This window comes from Nicotiana sylvestris, chromosome 6 (assembly GCF_000393655.2).
Source record: "Nicotiana sylvestris chromosome 6, ASM39365v2, whole genome shotgun sequence".
In the NCBI taxonomy this organism is placed as follows: domain Eukaryota; kingdom Viridiplantae; phylum Streptophyta; class Magnoliopsida; order Solanales; family Solanaceae; genus Nicotiana; species Nicotiana sylvestris.
Window position 1 is genome coordinate 75112319 of NC_091062.1, and position 20570 is coordinate 75132888.

At 39.7% G+C, this 20570-nt stretch overlaps 2 protein-coding genes across 2 annotated transcripts; both read right to left on the reverse strand.

Moving 5' to 3' along the window:
• Positions 1–8694: 8694 nt before the first annotated feature.
• Positions 8695–12474, reverse strand: LOC138870779 (uncharacterized). The gene is made up of 4 exons (XM_070148618.1): positions 12364–12474; positions 11022–11574; positions 9751–10901; positions 8695–9642 (listed from the first exon to the last, which is right to left on the reverse strand). Exons 1-4 carry the CDS (start codon positions 12472–12474, stop codon positions 8695–8697), a joined length of 2763 nt encoding a protein of 920 aa, XP_070004719.1.
• A 165-nt stretch (positions 12475–12639) lies between these two features.
• On the reverse strand, positions 12640–13080 carry LOC138870780 (uncharacterized). The gene has a single exon (XM_070148619.1). It carries the CDS (start codon positions 13078–13080, stop codon positions 12640–12642), a length of 441 nt encoding a protein of 146 aa, XP_070004720.1.
• Positions 13081–20570: the final 7490 nt, after the last annotated feature.

The following is a 20570-nucleotide window of genomic DNA, read 5'->3' on the forward strand; positions in this document are numbered from 1 at the left end:
TTCTATGTGTTACTCAATTGATTGATTAGAACCATGCCAGAGTAATGTTGAGCCTATTGTAAACTTATTTTGAACATGATCAAATCTTGAGATTAATTCTATGCTTTCCTTGGACGTAGATATACTCACGATATGAACACACATTTGTACTTGTCCTTGTGTTGGCCACAATTGGAAAGTGTGCACTTTGTGACATATATGTGATCCTTTGTATGACAACTTGGACTTGATTGCTACAATTGATTTAGTTGTAGTCACGCCTTATATCTTGAACATCCATCCACATTTTATTATTGGTATGTCCTTGTGCATCTTGTTGACAAAATTATTGCCTTATATATTTGATGGAAACTTGGCATATTTCTTTGTGATGATTATGGCACATGTGGACATGTTGGGTGGATTTATTGGGTGTTGGCACGAGGTCTTTGTCGTGTGATTGTAATTATTATTGTGCGCATTGGGCAAAATAAGGGTGGCGAATCTCGGGCTTGCCTATGTAGTGAAATAAGAATGGTGATATGTGCATGTGGCGAAATAAGGATGACATTTATTGATATTGCACATACAGCAAATAATGGTGGCATTATTGATGGTGTTATGTGATGGTTTGAGGGTAATTTTCTTGATAATGTTTATGTGGTGGTACGAGGGTAACATTCTTGAATATGAATATGAATTCTTTATGTTTGCCATGAATTTCTACATGATTTTTGTATTTCATCTAACATGCTAATCCCTGCCTCTGTTTTTATTTGATGAATTAGTTGTCAATTGGGATTTACCTATGTGGAGTTGATATCTCATGTTTTATTAGATTGTCGTTAGCCTACCAAATCGACGTGATAATGAAGTTGTTGTCATCATTGTCACACCTCCTTTTTTCCTATACCCCAGAAAGGGTATAAGGGAGTTTTTTTCCAACTTAAAGTAACAATCGAAACAGGATTCATTTATTATTAAAAATTCAGAGTTGCCACTTGGGATAATTTATGGTGTCCCAAGTTACCGGTTCAAATCCCGAATCGAGGAAAAGATTGACTCTGTTTTACAGTCCGTGAACACAAAAATCCGGGTAAGAAATTCTGTTAACCCGGGAGAAGGTGTTAGGCATTCCCGGGTTCCGTGGTTCTAGCACGGTCGCTCAACTGTTATAATTGGCCTATTATCTGATTTTAATACATGTTTTAGCCTATGGTTCAATTTTAACTTATTAACCGCTCTTATTCATTTTTAGGAAGATTGCAACGTCATTTAAAATATGTCTTGAACCACGTCACATAAATGCACCCGTGGTCCATGACATATTTTATTTAATGTTGTTGGGATTTGGATTTGGGTCACATGAAATGCACACCCGAGTTTCGGAAGGTAATTTTAAATTACGTGCCTAAAGCAACTGCGCATTTTTCAACTTTGCGAGGGCCATAGAAAATTCGCTAAATGACATGCCTCGAATTCTAAGGATTTAAAATTAATTAAATGAGGGCCATGAGTTTTGAGGTTTTATTGTGGATGTAGTGGTATAAATTGATAAGTACAAAAGGCCTAAAGAAATGGGTTAACTACTTGTATATCACTGGAGCCTTTTGTTATAGCATACTACAATTCAGAAAGGTGGAGTTGACATTTATGTGAAAATAACAAAAAGACAGGTGCCAGCTTTGGGTTCATCTCCATATCATCTTCAAAAAATCGACTTTCGTTTTCAAATTCTAGAAAGAAACTAACAAAATTTTATAACAAAATAATGAATCTTAAATGACCATATGAGCACAAAAAAAAAAACCATGCTGAGAACTATTCGGATGAACCAGAAGGAACAAAACAAACATGGACATACAAAAATGCATTTTAAACTTGATTATAACAAAGAACACTTAAAGTAATTAATTTATTTAACACTATGCTAAAGAGAAAGTTGTAGTATCACCACTATAACTTCTACAGTACCATTTTGAAGCAGAGGAAGTTGAATCTTCACATGGTTAATTTAAGAAAATATGCAACCAATAACATAAATTGAAGATAAGATCCTTCCACTAATGCAATCTATTTTTTTTACATCTTAATGTTGACAAATTGTTCAACTTCACATACTTCTTTAAATTTCAAAATATGAACTTGGTGCTACATGGGCTTGAAATCTAAATGTAAACAAAACAATACCTGCTCGTTACAAGTTATGAGCCAAGAAAAATAACAAAAAGTAAAAAAAATAAAGAAAAAAACAAAAATGAGACAAAGTCATGAACATACTAAAATAACATTAACATTTGCAAATCTCAATTCACTTAATCAAAGAAACATCATTCATGCGAACAGATCCATTACGAAAGAAACTTTAACAAAAGAACCAAATCAATTTGGTTCTGCTTCAATAAAGATGCTCCGACATTTTTTAACTCAAGAGCTTGAATTACATACCTACAAGAGAGTGAATTCAAATGAATAAAATCTGAAAGTTGTAGAGTCAATACAGCAGCAACAACAAAATCTCTATCAACTCTTCTTCAAACCCAGGATTCAAGGCCCGAAATGTTGAAAGAAAAATTTAATGAAAATTTTCAACCTAAATTTCTCTCCGCCCCCTCTCTTCAGATGGGCACCTGACTTCCACAAAATAGACAAAACAAAAGAAAATTTTCTGTCCCAGTTTGGTAGCCGGGCATATCCGTGAGTGTTAATTGAATCATGCTACCAAATATCTATAAGAATTTGAAAGCTAGATCCCATTATCCAGGAGGGTCCTGAAAACTTCTAGTAAAATGCCTGTTTCAAAGCTACATTATATCTTCTAAAGGTATGACTTCTGCTGAATCTTGTTATCTAAGACAGACTTAAAACTCATCCCATTATCCAAGAGGGTCTTGAAAATCAAAATCAAGTTTTATCTTAAGAGTGACATTTTTAGGGCTAAATTATACTCCCTTATAGTAGAACTTACGCTAAATCTTGTTATCTAATGGAATTCTTAAAGCTAGGTCCCATTATTCAGGAGGGTCCTAAAAATTTCTAGTGAATCCTACCTCAAACATACAAACTTTGAAGTTCCGCTTATATTTCTTTGGGGTATATTTATGCTAGATTCTACTACTCATGATTATTTTGAATTTTAAACTAAGTCCCATTTTCCAGGAGGGTCCTGAGAACTTTGCGATCAAACCTGCTTGGTACTTGCTCTTTCTTCACGTAGGATTTCTCTGAAACAAATGAAATTTTTGCCTCTGTTTCAAATCAAAAAAAAATCTTGTCAGTTTAAAACGTGGTGGTTAGTTGTGGCATTCTTGCTGAAGGTGGTTCTTCCTTTGCCATGCTTTGCTTTGACTGGCTGCCTTGAGCCAGTCGAGAATTGTTTGACCTTCTGATTTATCCTTAACCCCAGGACCCTAGATGATCTGAGTGCTCTATACCCCAACCGTTGTTTTTCATTTCTGACCTCTGCATCTCCCACGACATTACTAAACCATTTCACCGATTTAACTTTTGCTTACACTCTATGTCCCACTTTTCATCACACTATCTCTGGCATGTCCTAGCCGCATTTTGCTTTGTGCAATTTTGAAACTGGTAGTAAACTTTGAAATTCCTTCTTATTTGTTGAAACAAGGCTAACCCTGGAAGAGCTTTAGAGGAGTAAAATTAATAGCAATGAAATGCGACGATTTTGAGAATTAAGAATAAAGAAGAAAATCCAAATTTGGATGACTGTTGGAGAGAGAAAAAAAAACTTATCTGAGTGGAGTAACTGACACCAATAATCATGGTATGCATTTTGGATTAATCAACCCAGTCTATTTAACCAATCACTTTTCCAATTGTTTTACTTTGTGCTCCAAGATCTCCGCAACCCGATGTTTACTTTCCGCCAGCTCACAGACCTTGTTCGGCTTACAGTGCCCTGAAGGGTTTTCACCGACAAACCTCTCTCAATTGTTCATTCCTCAATTCCTTGTCGCCTCATGGTACCCGTGAAAGTTTTCACCAATAAGACTCTCTCATTTTTACTTTCTCTCAGCTTTCGTTGCCTCATGGTGCCCACGAGGGTTTTCACCAATAAGACTCTCTCATTTTTTGATTTCTCTTGCTTAAACCGGAGTGTTGCCCCTGATATGAATCCTCTTTACTTGCTTGACTTGGCATCTCTCGAATACTGATCGAGAGGTCTTTCTTTGGACGGCGATGTGGGTCTTTGGATATGTTTGGAAAGAAAAGGGTATCAAAAAGGCTCAAAGCAACTTAAATGGGTCAAAATTACAACTTTTGGAATCTGATCTCTTACCACAATCACAACTTCTGCCCCAGTTTCTTTCTTGGGGATTTTTTATTTTTATTTTGATATGATATGACCGAGCCGTGAGGCTGTCTACGTATCCTTAACAGGAATCAGGTCAAACGTAGTTCACACCTGAATTTCTTTGTTTTCTTGTATTTTCTCTTTTCGCTTTTTTTCTTTTCTTTTTTTTTCTTTTTCTTTTCTTTCTTTTCTCTCTTTTTCGTTATTGATTCCAAAATAGGGGTATGAAATAAAATAAATAAGGCTCAAAAGGGGAAACAAAGGGTAGAGTGTTTAGATAGCAGAACAAATTGCCTTCGTCATTCCAATCTTCGAAATAATGCCAAGTACAAACAATCAACAATTGAACCAAAGAAATCATACATAATATCTCTTGACTGCATCAGAATTGATAGCCATGTCTACACATTTGCCTTCGATATCAGTTAGATACAAAGCACCATTCGACAATACTTTTGTTACAATGAATGGCCCTTGCCAATTTGGGGCGAACTTGCCCTTCGCTTCGGCCTGGTGTGGAAGGATGCGCTTTAATACTTGCTGACTCACTTCAAACTTTCGGGAACACACCTTTTTGTTGTACTCTCTCGCCATTCTCTTTTGATATAACTGGCCATGACACACTGCTGCCAATCTTTTTTCATCAATCAAACTCAACTGCTCCAAACGGGTTTTGACCCACTCATCATCATCAATCTCGGCCTCAGCGACAATCCGAAGGGACGGGATTTCAACTTTTGTAGGTGTCACTGCTTTAGTGCTATATACCAACAAATAAGAAGTTGCACCTACTGAAGTACGGACAGTAGTGCGATAACCCAGCAACGCAAATGGTAATTTTTCATGCCATTGCCTGGAACCTTCTATCATTTTCCGAAGTATCTTCTTTATATTTTTGTTGGCTGCCTCGACTGCTCCATTCGCCTTGGGATGATATGGGATGGAATTGCGATGTGCAATCTTAAATTGCTGACATAACTCTTTCATCAAATTACTATTAAGATTAGCACCATTATCCGTGATGATCACCTTTGGTATTCCAAATCGACAGATGATATTTGAGTGAACAAAATCAACCACTGCTTTCTTGGTTACAGACTTGAAAGTTTTAGCCTCAACCTACTTGGTGAAATAATCAATGGCTACCAGAATGAACCTGTGCCCGTTGGATGCTGCTAGCTCAATTGGTCCAATGACATCCATGCCCCAAGCAATGAAGGGCCATGGTGCTGACATTGCGTGCAATTCTGATGGTGGATAATGAATCAAATCTCCGTGTATCTGGCACTGATGACATTTGCGCACAAAACTGATACAATCTCGCTCCATGGTGAGCCAATAATAACCTGCTCGGAGAATTTTCTTCGCCAACACATATCCACTCATATGTGGTCCGCAGACTCCCGAATGTACTTCGGACATGACAGTCGTAACTTGTCTAGCATCTATGCATCTTAACAATCCAAGGTCTGGTGTTCTTTTATACAAAACTCTTCCACTGAAGAAAAATCCACTTGCCAACCGTCGAATTGTTCTCTTTTGATCCCCCATGGCTTGCACCGGATATACCCCCATTCTGATGTACTCCCTGATATCATGGAACCACGGTTCACCATCAAGTTCTTCTTCCACCATATTACAGTAAGCATGCTGATCTCGAACTTGAATATCTAGAGGATCGACATAAACTTTGTCCGGATGGTGCAACATTGATGCCAAGGTAGCCAAAGCATCGACCACCTCATTATGGACCCTTGGAATATGCCTGAACTTTACTGATCGAAACCGTTGACAAAGATCATGCAAACATTGTCGGTATGGTATGAGCTTTAAATCCCGTATTTCCCATTCTCCTTAAATCTGGTGCACCAGAAGATTCGAGTTTCCCAAGACCAAGACTTCCTGGACATCCATGCCTACAGCTAGCCTTAAACCCAAAATGCATGCCTCGTACTCAGCCATATTGTTGGTACAATAAAAATGAAGCTGAGCCGTAACAGGATAGTGATGCCCTATTTCAAAAATAAGCACAGCCCCTATTCCAACTCCTTTCATGTTGGCAGCCCCATCAAAGAAAAGTTTCCAACCTGGTTTTTCAATCTGCTCCAGTTCGTCGATATGCATCACCTCTTCATCGGGAAAATAAGTTCTCAATGGCTCGTACTCTTTATCGACCAGGTTCTCGGCCAAATGATCGGCCAATGCTTGGGCTTTCATCGCGGTCTGAGTCACATAGATGATGTCACACTCCGTGAGCAAAATCTGCCACTTCGCAAGTCTTCCTGTGGGCATAGGCTTTTGAAAGATATACTTCAACGGATCCAAGCGCGAAATGAGGTAAGTAGTGTAGGATGACAAATAATGTTTCAATTTCTGTGCTACCCAAGTTAGGGCGCAACATGTCCTTTCTAGGTGAGTGTACTTAACCTCATAAGCCGTGAACTTCTTGCTAAGAGAGTAGATGACATGTTCCTTCCTGCTAGTGATGTCATGCTGACCTAATACACAACCAAATGAATTTTCCAGGACTATCAAGTAAAGAATCAAAGGTCTCCCTGGTTCTGGTGGAACCAGCACAGGTGGGTTTGACAAGTATCCTTTTATCTTATCAAATGCTTCTTGACACTCATCAGTCCACTTAACCGCATCATCCTTCTTCAGCAACTTGAAAATAGGCTCACAAGTTGTCGTGAGCTGAGCAATAAACCTGCTGATGTAGTTCAACCTCCCTAACAGACTCATCACCTCAGTCTTGTTCCTCGGAGGCGGCAATTCTTGGATAGCTTTGATCTTTGACGGGTCCAACTCAATGCCTCGACGGCTGACTATGAATCCCAACAATTTTCCGAATGGAACACCAAATGCGCACTTGGCAGGGTTAAGTTTGAGGTTGTACCTGCAAAGCCTCTGGAAAAATTTCCTCAAATCTCCGACGTGGTCGGCCTGCTGCTTCAACTTTATGATTACATCATCTACGTATACTTCAATCTCTTTGTGTATCATATCATGGAACACAGTAGTCATTGCCCTCATGTAAGTTGCCCCAACGTTTTTCAAACCAAATGGCATTACTCGGTAGCAATAAGTTCCCCATGGCATGATGAATGCCATCTTTTATGCAGCTTCTTCATCCATTAAAATCTGATGATACCCTGCATAGCAATCCACAAAAGATCCAATTTCATGCTTGGCGCAATTATTGATCAAAATGTGGATATTGGGTAGTGGAAAATTATCCTTTGGACTTGCTTTGTTGAGATTGCGGTAATCAACGCATACTCTGATCTTGCCGTCCTTCTTTGGTACTGGCACAACATTAGCTAACCAACTAGGATATCGTGTGACCCGAATGACCTTTGCGTCCAACTGCTTGGTGATTTCTTCCTTAATCTTCACACTCATATCAGTTTTGAACTTTCTCAATTTTTGCTTGACAAGAGGGAATGCCGGGTCAGTGGGTAATTTGTGGACCACCAAATCAGTGCTCAAACTTGGCATGTCGTCATATGACCATGCAAAAATATCTTTGTATTCAATCAGTGCTTTGATTATCTCTTCCCTGATCTTTGGTTCAAGGTGGACGCTTATTTTAGTCTCTCTGATATTATCTGCGTCCCCTAAATTGATGGCTTATGTATCATTCAGGTTGGGTTTGGGTCTTCCTTCAAAGTGATTTAATTCCTTACTAATCTCTTCAAAAGCCTCATCCTCATCATATTCTAATTCGTCATCACACTCTACTTCTTGAATTATTATTTCAAAATCAGATTGATGATTAAGACTGGACTGAGGATTCCTCATGCATACTATGTCATTAGAACCAGCATAAAAAGAACTGTACAGAGAAGAAAAGAAAAACAAAAAGGAAAACCATCAGGAATGATGAAGAAAGGGAGATTGCATTTCATTGAATGATAAAAAATAACAAGGTTTGCACACTCAAACAGACTGAAAGATAACAATCTGGATTACAACCCTGGAATAACCCAGACAAACTGGAGGAAAATCAAAATAAATTACCAAAACGCCTTTTGAGTGGGGAGAAGAGTAGCCTTCCAATTGTTAAGCTTTGTTTTTGGCCCGACAAATTGCACTTCCGCATTGCTAGAACCTTCTCCAATTTCCACCATGCTTACATCGTCGAACAATTTCTCGAATTTTTCAATTAATTCATTGTCAGGATCAATCACAGAACTGGGAATTGCTGTTACTGAGCGACTTCTTGTACCGGACTTGACAAATTATCTGGAAAGACGTGGGACCGGCTTTGGAAGGACCTATGCCCTCTGTTTCAATTTCCTGGCTCTTTTTATGTTTGCGGCTGTGGGCTTGAATCCCAGGCCAAATGTTCCCAAGTTTTTAGGGAGGGATACTAGCTATATGATGCCCTGCAGAGATCAACCCAAACCTTTGCCTGGTACAAAACCATTCTTCAACATTTCAAAGGCCACCCTGACTGATGCAGCGGTTATCTTCGGATTTGGAATGTGTTTCCCCTCTGGAACTTTCTCGACCAACATCGTGTCAAAAACTTGGTATACCCACGACCCCTTGTCATCTTCCATTTCAATGAACGACACAACGACATTGCTATGAGCGCACAAATTATCTTTGCCGTGCACAACTATTTCCTGTCTATACCATTCAAATTTGACCATCTGGTGTAGCGTTGATGGGACTGCTTTAGCTGCGTGAATCCATGGTCGACCTAACAACAGATTGTAGGAAACAACTATGTCTAGCACCTGGAACTTCATTGTGAACTCAACTGGCCCTATTGTCCGCTCTAGCACTATATCCCCAACTGAATCTTTGCCTCCGCCATCAAATCCCTGCACGCAGATACTGTTCTTATGAATCCTTTCATCTTCTACTTTCAACTTGCTTAGAGTGGAGAGAGGGTAAATGTTCGCACTGGAGCCATTATCGACCAATACCCGGGTAACCACGGAGTCCTCACATTTCACCGTAAGGTAAAGAGCTCTGTTGTGCTCAGTACCTTCTACAGGCAATTCCTCTTCAGAAAAAGTGACTCTGTTCACTTCAAAGATTTTGTTGGCTATCTTTTCCAGATGATTCACTAAGATTTTATCGGGAACATGAGCCTCATTCAAGATTTTCATTAAGGCTCGACGATGCTCGTTTGAGTGGATTAACAATGTCAATATTGAAATCTGAGCAGACGTCTTTTTCAATTGTTCCACGATAGAATAGTCTTGCATCTTCATCTTTCTCAAGAATTCCTCTGCCTCTTCTTCAGTTACAACTTTCTTCACTAATACTGGGTTATCTTTAGCTTTTCTTAACTCCTCGGGGGCAAAGCATCTCCCCGAACGAGTCAAACCCTGGGTTTCACAGACTTCTTCTTTAACTTCTTTCCCTTTATAAGTTACTGTCACCCGTTCATAATTTCATGGAATAGCCTTGTTATTGACTTTCGGTAACTGGGTTACCGGCTTAATAATGACATGATCTGTGCGGGCACCCTCCACAATTACAATAGGTCTGGTTGCCACTCCTGGCACAACCACTTTCACCCTTTCTTGTTTTTCTGCCACATCACTTGAAAACCTCTTCTTAACTTCCATAGATGGTTCAATTGGCTTGACCTCACTGGACCAAATCATCATGATGGTCTGTGAAGGCTTCCTGGGCTCCCCCCCTTTATGCATTATTTCAATCATATTTGTCTCTTGGTGGGTTGGCATTAGATTCCGGTTGATATTGGGCGCCTCTAGAGCTTGAACTTCAATTCTATTAGTATCAATGAGCTCTTGGATAGAACTTTTTAGGTGCCAGCACTTCTTCGTGTCATGACCCGGTGTACCAGAACAATATTCGCAACTTACAGAATAATCCAGATTTTTTGGGGGAGGATTTGGCAATTTTGATTGTATCGGCCTTAGCATGTCCAGTTGTCTTAGCCTGTGAAACAAACTAGTATATGACTCTCCCAATGGAGTAAAGGTTTTCTTTTTTTGCAACCTTTCATCCTTAAATGCTTGATTAGGCCGGAAACTTGGTCCAGGAGGGTTTCGGTAGGCTCGTGGTGGTGGATAAGTGTTTTGGGGAATGGGAGCACGCCATTGCGCGTGGGTGGGAGGTTGGTTGTATGTTTGGGCATGGTGGACAGAAAAATGAGGTTCTGGTGGGCGGTAATAATGTTGGGGTGGATTATATAGGCTATGAGGGTAACTTTGGTGGTGAGGTCGAGGCTGATTATAGTGGTGAGATGAGCCTATGGGTCCGAACCAAGTTCCTGAATCAACCATTGCTACGTCCTCTCTCTTATTTTTCCCAATTCCTCGCGTGCCGCCCTGAATAGCCTGAGTGGTCGCCTTAATAGCCGAATAGCTCATGATTTTATTTGACTTGAGCCCCTCTTCTACCATACCTCCCATCTTTACTACTTTATTGAAGGATTTTCCTATAGCTGAGACTAGATGGCCATAGTAAGTAGGTTCTAAGGCCTGTAGAAAATAATCCACCATCTTACTTTCTTTCATTGGAGGGTCTACTCTTGCTGCCTGCTCTCTCCATCGGAAACTATACTCTCTGAAACTTTCACTGTGCTTTTTCTCCAATTTTGTCAAGTACAGTCGATCTGGAACGATTTCAAGATTGTATTGGAAGTGACAAGCGAATGTTTGTGCCAGATCATCCCATGTATACCACCTTTCGTGATACTGCCGGGTGTACTACTCCAATGCCGATCCACTCAGACTTTGACTGAAATATGCCATCAGCAATTCATCCTTTCCTTTAGCTCCCCTCATCTTGCTACAAAAACCTCTCAAGTGTGCTACTGAATCACCGTGCCCATCGTACAAATCAAACTTGGGCATCTTAAACCCTACCGGTAATTGCACATTTGGAAACAGACACAGGTCTTTGTAAGCCACGCTTACTTGACCTCCTAACCCCCGAATGTATCTGAATGATTGTTCTAAGCTTTTAACTTTTCTGAACATCTCCTCCTGTTCGGGATTTTTGGATGGTTTTTCAGCTTCCGCAGGGAGATCAAAACGAGGAGTATAAACTTCTGAAGCTTTGAAAGTGGGCTCTGGGGGGTAGTATTGGTTATCCTGGGCTTGGAACATAGGCTCACTGGAAGATTGTTGTAGTTTAGCAAATGGGGATGCTACGAATATATGAGTGATTGGGGGAGGAGGATATGGAACTGGTTTGGGTGGTGGAGCTTGCGGGGTTTGGGAGGTGGTGCCTTGGTAGTGATGGTAAATAGGAAATCCTGCAGATGAATCAACAGTAGGATGTTCCTGGGTTTGAGTCAAAGGTGGGATGAAAACAGGGTTGGTGGGGTAAGCTGGTGGTGGTTGCCCTTTTGCTCAGGCCTGGTACATTTTGGCCATCTGTTGCTTCAACTTATACATATCTTCTTTTATCGAATTAACATCCAATTCTTCCACCTCTTTTTAAGGATCGATGCTACTCCCATCAAGTTCTTGGTTAGACATGATCAATTCTCCTTTGGACCTAGTGTTGTATGGATGGGTTGCCAGAATGCTCAACAAACTAACCACCTGCCTCTGTTCTACATCAATAACAAACTCGTTAGTGATTAGATCTTAAAAGATTGGTAACCGTATATTTATGGAATGCAATGCACCTAAGTAATTAATCATTTCTATCATGCATTTGCTCGATTGCTTGTGTCATCCCGACTTTTCCTTATTTCCATTTGCAACTTCCCTTTTTCTCTTTTTTTCTTGCCTTTCTTTGTTTGACTTCTCTTTGTTTTTTTTAATTCTCTCATTTCCCTTTCTTATTTTGTTTCCTTCTCACGGTTTCTTATTTTCTTTCTCTTTTCTTTTAGTTATGGTCAAATCCTATGGAGATTGCCTACGTATCATGACCCTGCACGAATCAAACCAAGCGTAGTTTTGGGGTATAAGTGTAAAAATAAGTAATAAAACATTTTTGGGATTTTCAAAAGGCAAATACTTTGATTATTACGACTCAAAAACTAACAGACTCAAAAGAAACTAACAGACTTTAACAGAAATAAAATACAGATTCAAGTAAAAAAATCATGAATACATTAATGCCTCAAATGCTCCTAGGGCCCGCGGGACATCATTCGGTCTTGCCACAGGCCTATATGAAAGATCCCTTTGAAGCCTCTCCAAGTCACTCATTATCTGTCGGACAAACGTCATCACTGCCGTGAAGAAAGTGGTGCGAGTCATATCCTTACATGCTTGGCATTTCACAACAATGTAGTCTGCGATGACTCTGACCCGCTCTCGGATTCTACCCTTTTCCTGAAGGAGACGCCCGACCTGTTGATTCCGGGATTCTAACACCTGAGTGTCGTGGAGATGTTAATTTTGCAATTGTTGTATTTCTTCCTCCATCTGAGCCATCAAATCATAACAATGTTCCCTATCAGCCTTGAAGTCCTTGGCTTGCTTGGCTACTTCATTCTCGAGGGTAGTCATTTTTCTCTTCATGCTGGTTATTGTCCCTTCATACTTTCTTTTCATTTGTTGCATAAACTTTTCCCGCTCTTCCGCCTCCTTTGCCCATTGTGCCCGGACTTTGGCTAGGTTGGCCTCAGACTTTTCCAAGTCATCTTGACACTCAAGGGCTTTCTTTTTCAGACTGCTTATAAGCCTTTCATCCGCTCGGCTTCTTTCCGAGTTTCTAGCAGCTGTTCTCATTTTCTGAATTTGGGCTTTGAGGGCTTCATTTTCATGAGTTAGCTTTTTCTTCTCGCCTTCATCCGCGGTGGCTTGCAAACCATTCTCAAACTGAAGGTCCATGACTTGCTTTTCTAGCATGCCTATGGTGGCTCTGTACTCATTTTCTTTGGCCAGTCAATCCCATTGCTCTTGTGATGCTCCGACAAATTCTTGAAGATGAGGTCTTTTGGCCAGCCTTCCAAACTCAACTTCCCTTTTATACCAGGCAAGATATCTAGGTGCAACTTCACCTCTGGAAAGATCACGCACTCGAGTGTTCGCCGTCAAGTACTGACATTCGCTCCAAATTTGGCGGACTGCTGCTTCATGAAAGTAACCATCGGGACCAATCTCGACCACATGGAGACTAATGTCTTCATCCCTGGGAACCATTTGATATCTCCCTAATTGTATCAAAACCCGGTATGGGGCATAAGGCTGGATACTCCTGAGACCCATCAAAAGGAAATGAGGCCTAGTAGCTGGCATGTATATGATCTCATCTACGGGAAGCCATCCAAACGTCCACTCTATTTGACTTGCACTGATGGAATGGCAATGTGATACCCATTCTATAACCCCTTCTGGCAAGCTGATCCCATCAACCCTTGTATAAAATTCCTCTATGCAGGTTTTCTCTATCGACCCATAACTCAGGAATTGAGGACGATGGCATAGATGTTCAATCATCCACATCTGCAGTAACAAGTTGCACCCCTCAAAAAAGTCTCCTTCGGCTTTGCAGGCTGTGAGAGCGCGAAAGATTTCAGCTACTATCATGGGTGCGAGGGTGCTTTTGGCCTGAATAAGCAAAGTGCTGACAACCCCAGCTATTCGTATGTCGATATTTCCATCTTTCCTAGGAGACACCAGAAGTCCCAAGAAGACCACCATAAAAGCAAAACACTTGTGTTCTTCCCATTTGAGGCGGTTCCCTTTGCTACAAATTTTGTTTTCTGGATTGTTAAACCCTCCTATGTGATCGTATCTTTGGTATATAAACTGCGGAGTGGAAAATCCTGCGACCAAATCTGGGTTATGGACCCCCTGCTTATCTTTAAGGAATCTAGGAATCTGTGCACAGCGACAACTCTTGGAGCAACCAGATACTTGTGTCTCAGAGGAACTTCAGTACTCCCAATATATCTAGCTATTTCTTCCAGAGTTGGGGTGAGTTCAATATCTGAGAAATGAAAAACGTTGTGGGCTGGGTCCTAGAATGTAACCAATGCCTTTATGATGTCCCCTCTAGGCCTGATCTTCAACAACCCGGTGAGTCCTCTCAAGTATAGATTGACCTTATCTTGCCCTGATTTACCCAGATCTTCCCACCACATACACAGCTCCAAAGGGATCTTGTTCATGACTGTTATTGGCAAATTTTGACTCGTGCTCATTCTTCACATTTATTAGGGTGATTAAGCAAATTCATGACTCATTTGACTCAAGAAAAGTTAATTTTTGAAATTGTCATTTCAAAAATAAAACCCGACTTTGCAAATACGGCCTTTCAGCACTTCCGGGGAGAAGATTTTAAAGTTGTGCTTGCTAACTGGCCAAAAATTTGAAAAAGAGACCAAAGGTGGCTGTTCTTGCTAAAACAACCTTCCGGCGTCCTTTTGGGGACATTCAACTATTTTAGACAAAAATGGCATCACCATGATTATTTAAAATAAAATAATTTTTTTTGTTCTTTTGGGCTATTTTTGCAAAAGGGAAGTTGGACCCGATGGGGGTTGCCTACGTATCCCACATCCGGCGAAAATCATACTGGCTTAGTTCGGGCAATTCTGACAAAACAAAAACCAACTCTTTTTTTTTTCTTCTTTTTTCACAAAAATTTTCTCTTTTTTTTTTCAAAATTTTGGCAGAGTTTCGGTATGTTTTGGACATTGGTTTTCAAAAACAGACAATTATCTCTCTCAGTCCCCACATTTTCCTTTTCAATTTTTTCTCTATGAGCCGGTCAACATGCAAATCCGAAGCAAATGAATGCAAGTAGCAAGTGTCACACCTCCTTTTTGCGCGCCCGCCCTGACGGGTTAAATGCGCGAGGGAGTTTTTCCAATTTAAGTGACAATATTCGAAATGGGATTATTTATTTAATTCAGAGTCGCCACTTGGGAAAGGTTTGGCTTTTGGTGTCCCAAGTCACCGGTTTATCTTGAATCCCAAATCGAGGAAAAATATTCGACTTTTCCAAATGAAGTCTGCGAACCAGAAATTCTAAGTAAGGAATTCTGTTGACCCGAGGGAAGGTGTTAGGCACTCTCGAATCCCGTGGTTCTAGCACGGTCGCTTAAATTGTTATAATGGCTAAATATCTGATTTAAATATATGTTATGACTTACGTGCTTTTATTAAGTTTAAACCGCTTTTATTATTATCATTTATTTTTATAGAATTGCAACGTCGTGAAAATGCATCTCGAACCACGTCACAATCAATGCACCCGTGGTCGTCGACACATTTTGACTCCGTTGAGATTTGGATTTGGGTCACATCAATGTGCACCCGTGTTTAAGAAGGTCAAATTATTAAGCCGCCTAAAGAGTCTAGCGCGTTATTATTTTTGTAGAAGGCCATGAAATTCAATAAACGGCCTATCCCGAATTCTAAAAAAATTATTATGGTTATTTATTGAGGGCCCCGCAATTTTGCGTTTTATTTGGCGAGGCTCATCTCTATGTTTAGAAAGGATATCCTAAAGTGGCTACATTTCTAATGCTTTTGTCTCTAAAACTAGAAGAGAAAGGTACATGCTAATTTAATTATATGCTTTGGCCTAATCCGGATTCTTATGGTTAATTATTTACAAAGTTGAGAAAACATTATACTTCAATGGAAAAAATGCTTTAATTTGACAAAAGAAATCCGTTTATTCTAACGAAATACAACACTTAATCCGAACAAACATCTTTAGGTCGAATTTAGATTAACTTGCTTAAACAGGGTTAATAGAATTCCTTATTAAAGAATACTACCGATGATATTCAAAACTAGTCCTATAAACTGCCTAAAGAAATCGAAAACTGGACGATTCAAAAACTGTATTATATTTGGCTAGGTTTAATAGCCATTTGCCCCTACTTACTCAAAACATGCTGAAAGAGTGAATTTAACTTTAACAATCGCACTAAATAGTTTCACATTCCATGTGTTACATTTACATCCTGTATGCTACTAAACGAATCAAACACCACAGTTTCAAATCAACATAAACATTAATTAAGTACAAGCTTACTAATGTATTCTCTCTCAGGCTAAAAGTTAAAGGATTTATACATCTTTAACAATATTCGCAAAGCTATAAGTAAGGCAACAGATGATTAAAAATTCTTCGGATCTTTCGATCCAACTTTCATTGCGACATCAGTTACATCAGACAGATTCGAAGTGTGTACCTGAGGAGATGCTTACAATGAACAAAGCAAGAGAGTCAATTGAGCAACAGTGCAAGCGAAACAGCAGTAACAGATGAACAAACAGCAGGACAAATTCCCAGTGCAAGGTGCAGTTTAGAACCAATGAAAAATGGCAGAATGTAGCAAATTCCCAGCAGAGTGAATCAGAATTTGGGCAGAATAGATCCAGAAATGAACTGATGCTACACACAACTAGTAATCTCAAACAGGCCTCAGAAGAAATCAATATGGAATAAGGAAATCCAGACTAGTGAGAATCAAGACAAAGATGAAGATGTAGTCCCTCTTTTCTGTGTTATGCCTCTCTCTATCTATTTCTGTCTGTGTGTGTTAATATGTCTGTGTCTCTATGTCTATGTGTGTATATCTTCAGCCCCCCTCTTCTATCTGATCTCCTGATCTCCTCCCTGTTGTTATCCTCTCAATTTACTCTCTCTTCTCAATGTCTGTCCCTCTGTGTGTATATCAAAAATCTCCCCCTTAAAACTGATGGAAGTTCCTCCTTTTATGCACCTAAAATCAAACCTTTTACAGCCTGTTTAGATCCTCTAACACCCCTCCCATGTGCTCTCCTACTTTCAGATTCCACTTAACTAATTAAGTATAAACAAACCCCATGATATTCCCTGGCAGACTTACTTTGAGTAATGTTTATTATTTCTGAAACTAAAGTAGAGTATGGGCAGCAGAATGTAGTCTGACAGCATATACTGTCAAACTATTTAATTCAAAAGCCCTTATGCAGGAACAACAGGCTGTGCACAAATGCACATGTGGTGCACAAATTCACATGTTGTGCACAAGTGCACATGCTCTCCAATTTCAGAACTGTAACTAAACAAAACATTGATTTTACATTTCTGATTCAAATTACCAATTATAAGCACTAAACTCAGTTCCTAATTGATTCAGGCAATGCTTAACAAAAGCAAATCGATTTGTTATTGTTCAGGCAGTTAAAACTAATTGACGACACATGTCGACTCGACTATATTAATCATAACATGCACAATCGTAGCCAAAATCAGACATTTAACAGTATCACACAAGGGGTTCAGATTGCAATGTTAATACAGAATGGCCCTAGGAACTAAATGAACGAACCAATTCAAATTCATTTGATTGTACAGCTTACACATACACATTATCAGTGAACAGAAGAGGGACTTAATCAAACACGTAGGTTCAGGCAAAGTGGACAGGACACAGTTGATAAAATTCAAAACACAAATTTCACAAAACATGAACAGCCCCTTAAACAACACATGGACTAAAAATAAAGAAAAAGGAAAACAAAAACTCACCTTAAATCCGAAAGATCAAAAGCCTTAGCTTGGATTCGAACAGACCTTTCTTAAGGCTGAACGGACTTTAATCGAAGTGTTTCTCAGATAAGAAACACTTCGATTAAGGTCCATTAGACCTTAATCTCTTCGGCTTGAACAGATACGGAACAGGCACAGAGAAACCTAGGGTTCAAAAAATTAGATCTGGGATTCGTGTTTCCCTGGTTAGATTCGGACCAAACCAAGCATGGTTTGGTCACGAGGGGGGTTTGGGGATTATATGGTGTGAAGTTGAGGTCGATTGGTGTAAGTCAGGTTCCGACTCGAATCTTCAAATGAAGATTCGAGACGGTGGGAGGGGATTTGAGCTAAGTGGTTAACAGATCCATGTTCAGGATGGCAAGGGGGTTCTATGGTGTTAAGGGTGGGGTCACCGGCGTCCATGCCGCCGGCTTTCATGGTGAAGAATACAGGGGCGGCTAGGGTTTGGAGGAGAAGGGGATGATGACGAAAGGCTGGGGTCTTGGATAGGGGGGGGGGCAGGGTATGATAGGGACCTTTTATATGGGATGGGTGGATTGATTTCAACCGTTGGATGAGGCGAGATGGATGGCTTGATTCTGCAGGCTTAAAAGAAACGTCGCCGTTTGGCTTAGTAGGGGTCAGAATTGGTTCGAGTAACGGGTCGGGTAATGGGGTTATGGGTGAGAGATCCAGACCGTTGGATCAGCTTGGTTTGAACGGTCGTGATGGATTAGTATTGAAACGACGTAGTCTTGGTGTTAAGCTACGTCGTTTTGTGGCTTGGGGGTGGGCTGTTCTGACCGGTGGCTTGGGTCGTTCATTTGGGCTTCAGGTTTTGAAATGGGAACGACCCAAATTCATTTAAAACAAATTTTTACCCCCTTTTTTTATTTCTAATTTCCTAAATACACAACCTAATTAAATAAAACCAAACACCATTAATTAACATATTTATTTCACGCATATAAAATGTTAAAAGTAGGTAAAATTAAACAAGGCAACAAATCGGGACAAAAAAAATGCGTATTTTGTGATTTTTTATTTAACAATCGGATTACGGTTCACATTACGCATGACACATACATTTTCGTATTTTGTTTTAATAAAAATGGGCAAAAATCATAAAATAATTAACAAAGTGCCATGTAAAATCCAAAATTTGTACAGCAGGACCATTTGTTATTTTTTTTAATTCTTTTGGAGCGATTGTTGCGTAAAACAAAAATCACGTGCTCACAGCTGCCCCTCTTTGTTCGGAAACACGAAGAGTTTTCGTGCAAAGATAAAGTGAGCAGATATGAGCGATTTTTACCTATGAACTACTCCGTGTGAAGCATTTTTTTGAAAGATTTGACCGAATCTTTGCTTCGAAGATTTCCTACATATCCTGGGCTAAACAGGAATCAGGTCAATGTAGTTCGGGAAGTTTCAGCAGCTGGGGCTACCATAGGATTGCAATGCTTGTTGTTACTGCTGTTGCTGTTGTCACCGTTGCTTTACTGACCGCCTTATTACAACCAGAGAAAAAATTGAAACTGAACTAAATACTTATATGCATGTCAACTGCTAGTTACAAGATCCCTATCTATGATTCTTTTGCGACTTGATCTTGGGTCTTAGCTGATTGTGCTTGGAGACTTCGATCCGAATCTTGATGCTTGCGAGTTACGGCGACTTGTTTAATCTCTGGGATACTGAGTGAGACGCGATTGGTAGGGTTCAGGACCTTAATCAAATGTTGGAGTCAATCTGCCTTCCATTTACTCCGATATCTCGGGACATCTTTTTTTTTTCTTCTTCTTTGATTCTGAGTTGAGACTCATCTCGTGGGTCATTTCGATCCGTGTGGCTCGAAGTTAGACCTGCGGGAGAAAACAAACAAACGAACGAAATTTTCTTCCCCAGTTTCACTAGGAAAATTTCGTTAATTATTCGCCAGGAAGTTCATAAAATTGATGAAGGAAAATAAAAATGCTCAGTTCAGGATTGGAGCCCTAATACCGACTAGCTGGGGAGAAGTTCAGTTTTAGAGTTTGAAACTCTAATACTGACCAACTGGGAAAAAGTTCAGTTTAGGGTTTAAAATCCCAATGCTGACCAAATAAAAAATTCAGTTTAGGGTTTAAAACCCTAATGCTGATTGCATGGAAAAACTCAATTTAGGGTTTGAAACCCTAATGCTGGCTGAATGGAAAAAATACAGTTTAGGGTTTAAAACCCTAATGCTGACTGAATGGAAAAAATTCAGTTTAGGGTTTAAAACCCTAATGCTGACTAAAGGAAAAATTCAGTTTAGGGTTTAAAACCCTAATGCTGATTGCATGGAAAAGCTCAGTTTAGGGTTTAAAACCCTAATGCTGGCTGAATGAAAGAGTTCAGTTTAGGGTTTAAAACCCTAATGCTGACTGAATGGAAAAATTCAGTTTAGGGTTTAAAACCCTAATGCTGACTAAAGGAAAAATTCAGTTTAGGGTTTAAAACCCTAATGCTGATTGCATGGAAAAGCTCAGTTTAGGGTTTAAAACCCTAATGCTGGCTGAATGGAAAAAGTTCAGTTTAGGGTTTAAAACCCTAATGCTGACTAAAGGAAAAATTCAGTTTAGGGTTTAAAACCCTAATGTTGATTGCATGGAAAAACTCAGTTTAGGGTTTAAAACCCTAATGCTGGCTGAATGGAAAAAGTTCAGTTTAGGGTTTAAAACCCTAATGCTGACTAAAGGAAAAATTCAGTTTAGGGTTTAAAACCCTAATGCTGATTGCATGGAAAAGCTCAGTTTAGGGTTTAAAACCCTAATGCTGGCTGAATGGAAAAAAGTTAAGTTTAGGGTTTAAAACC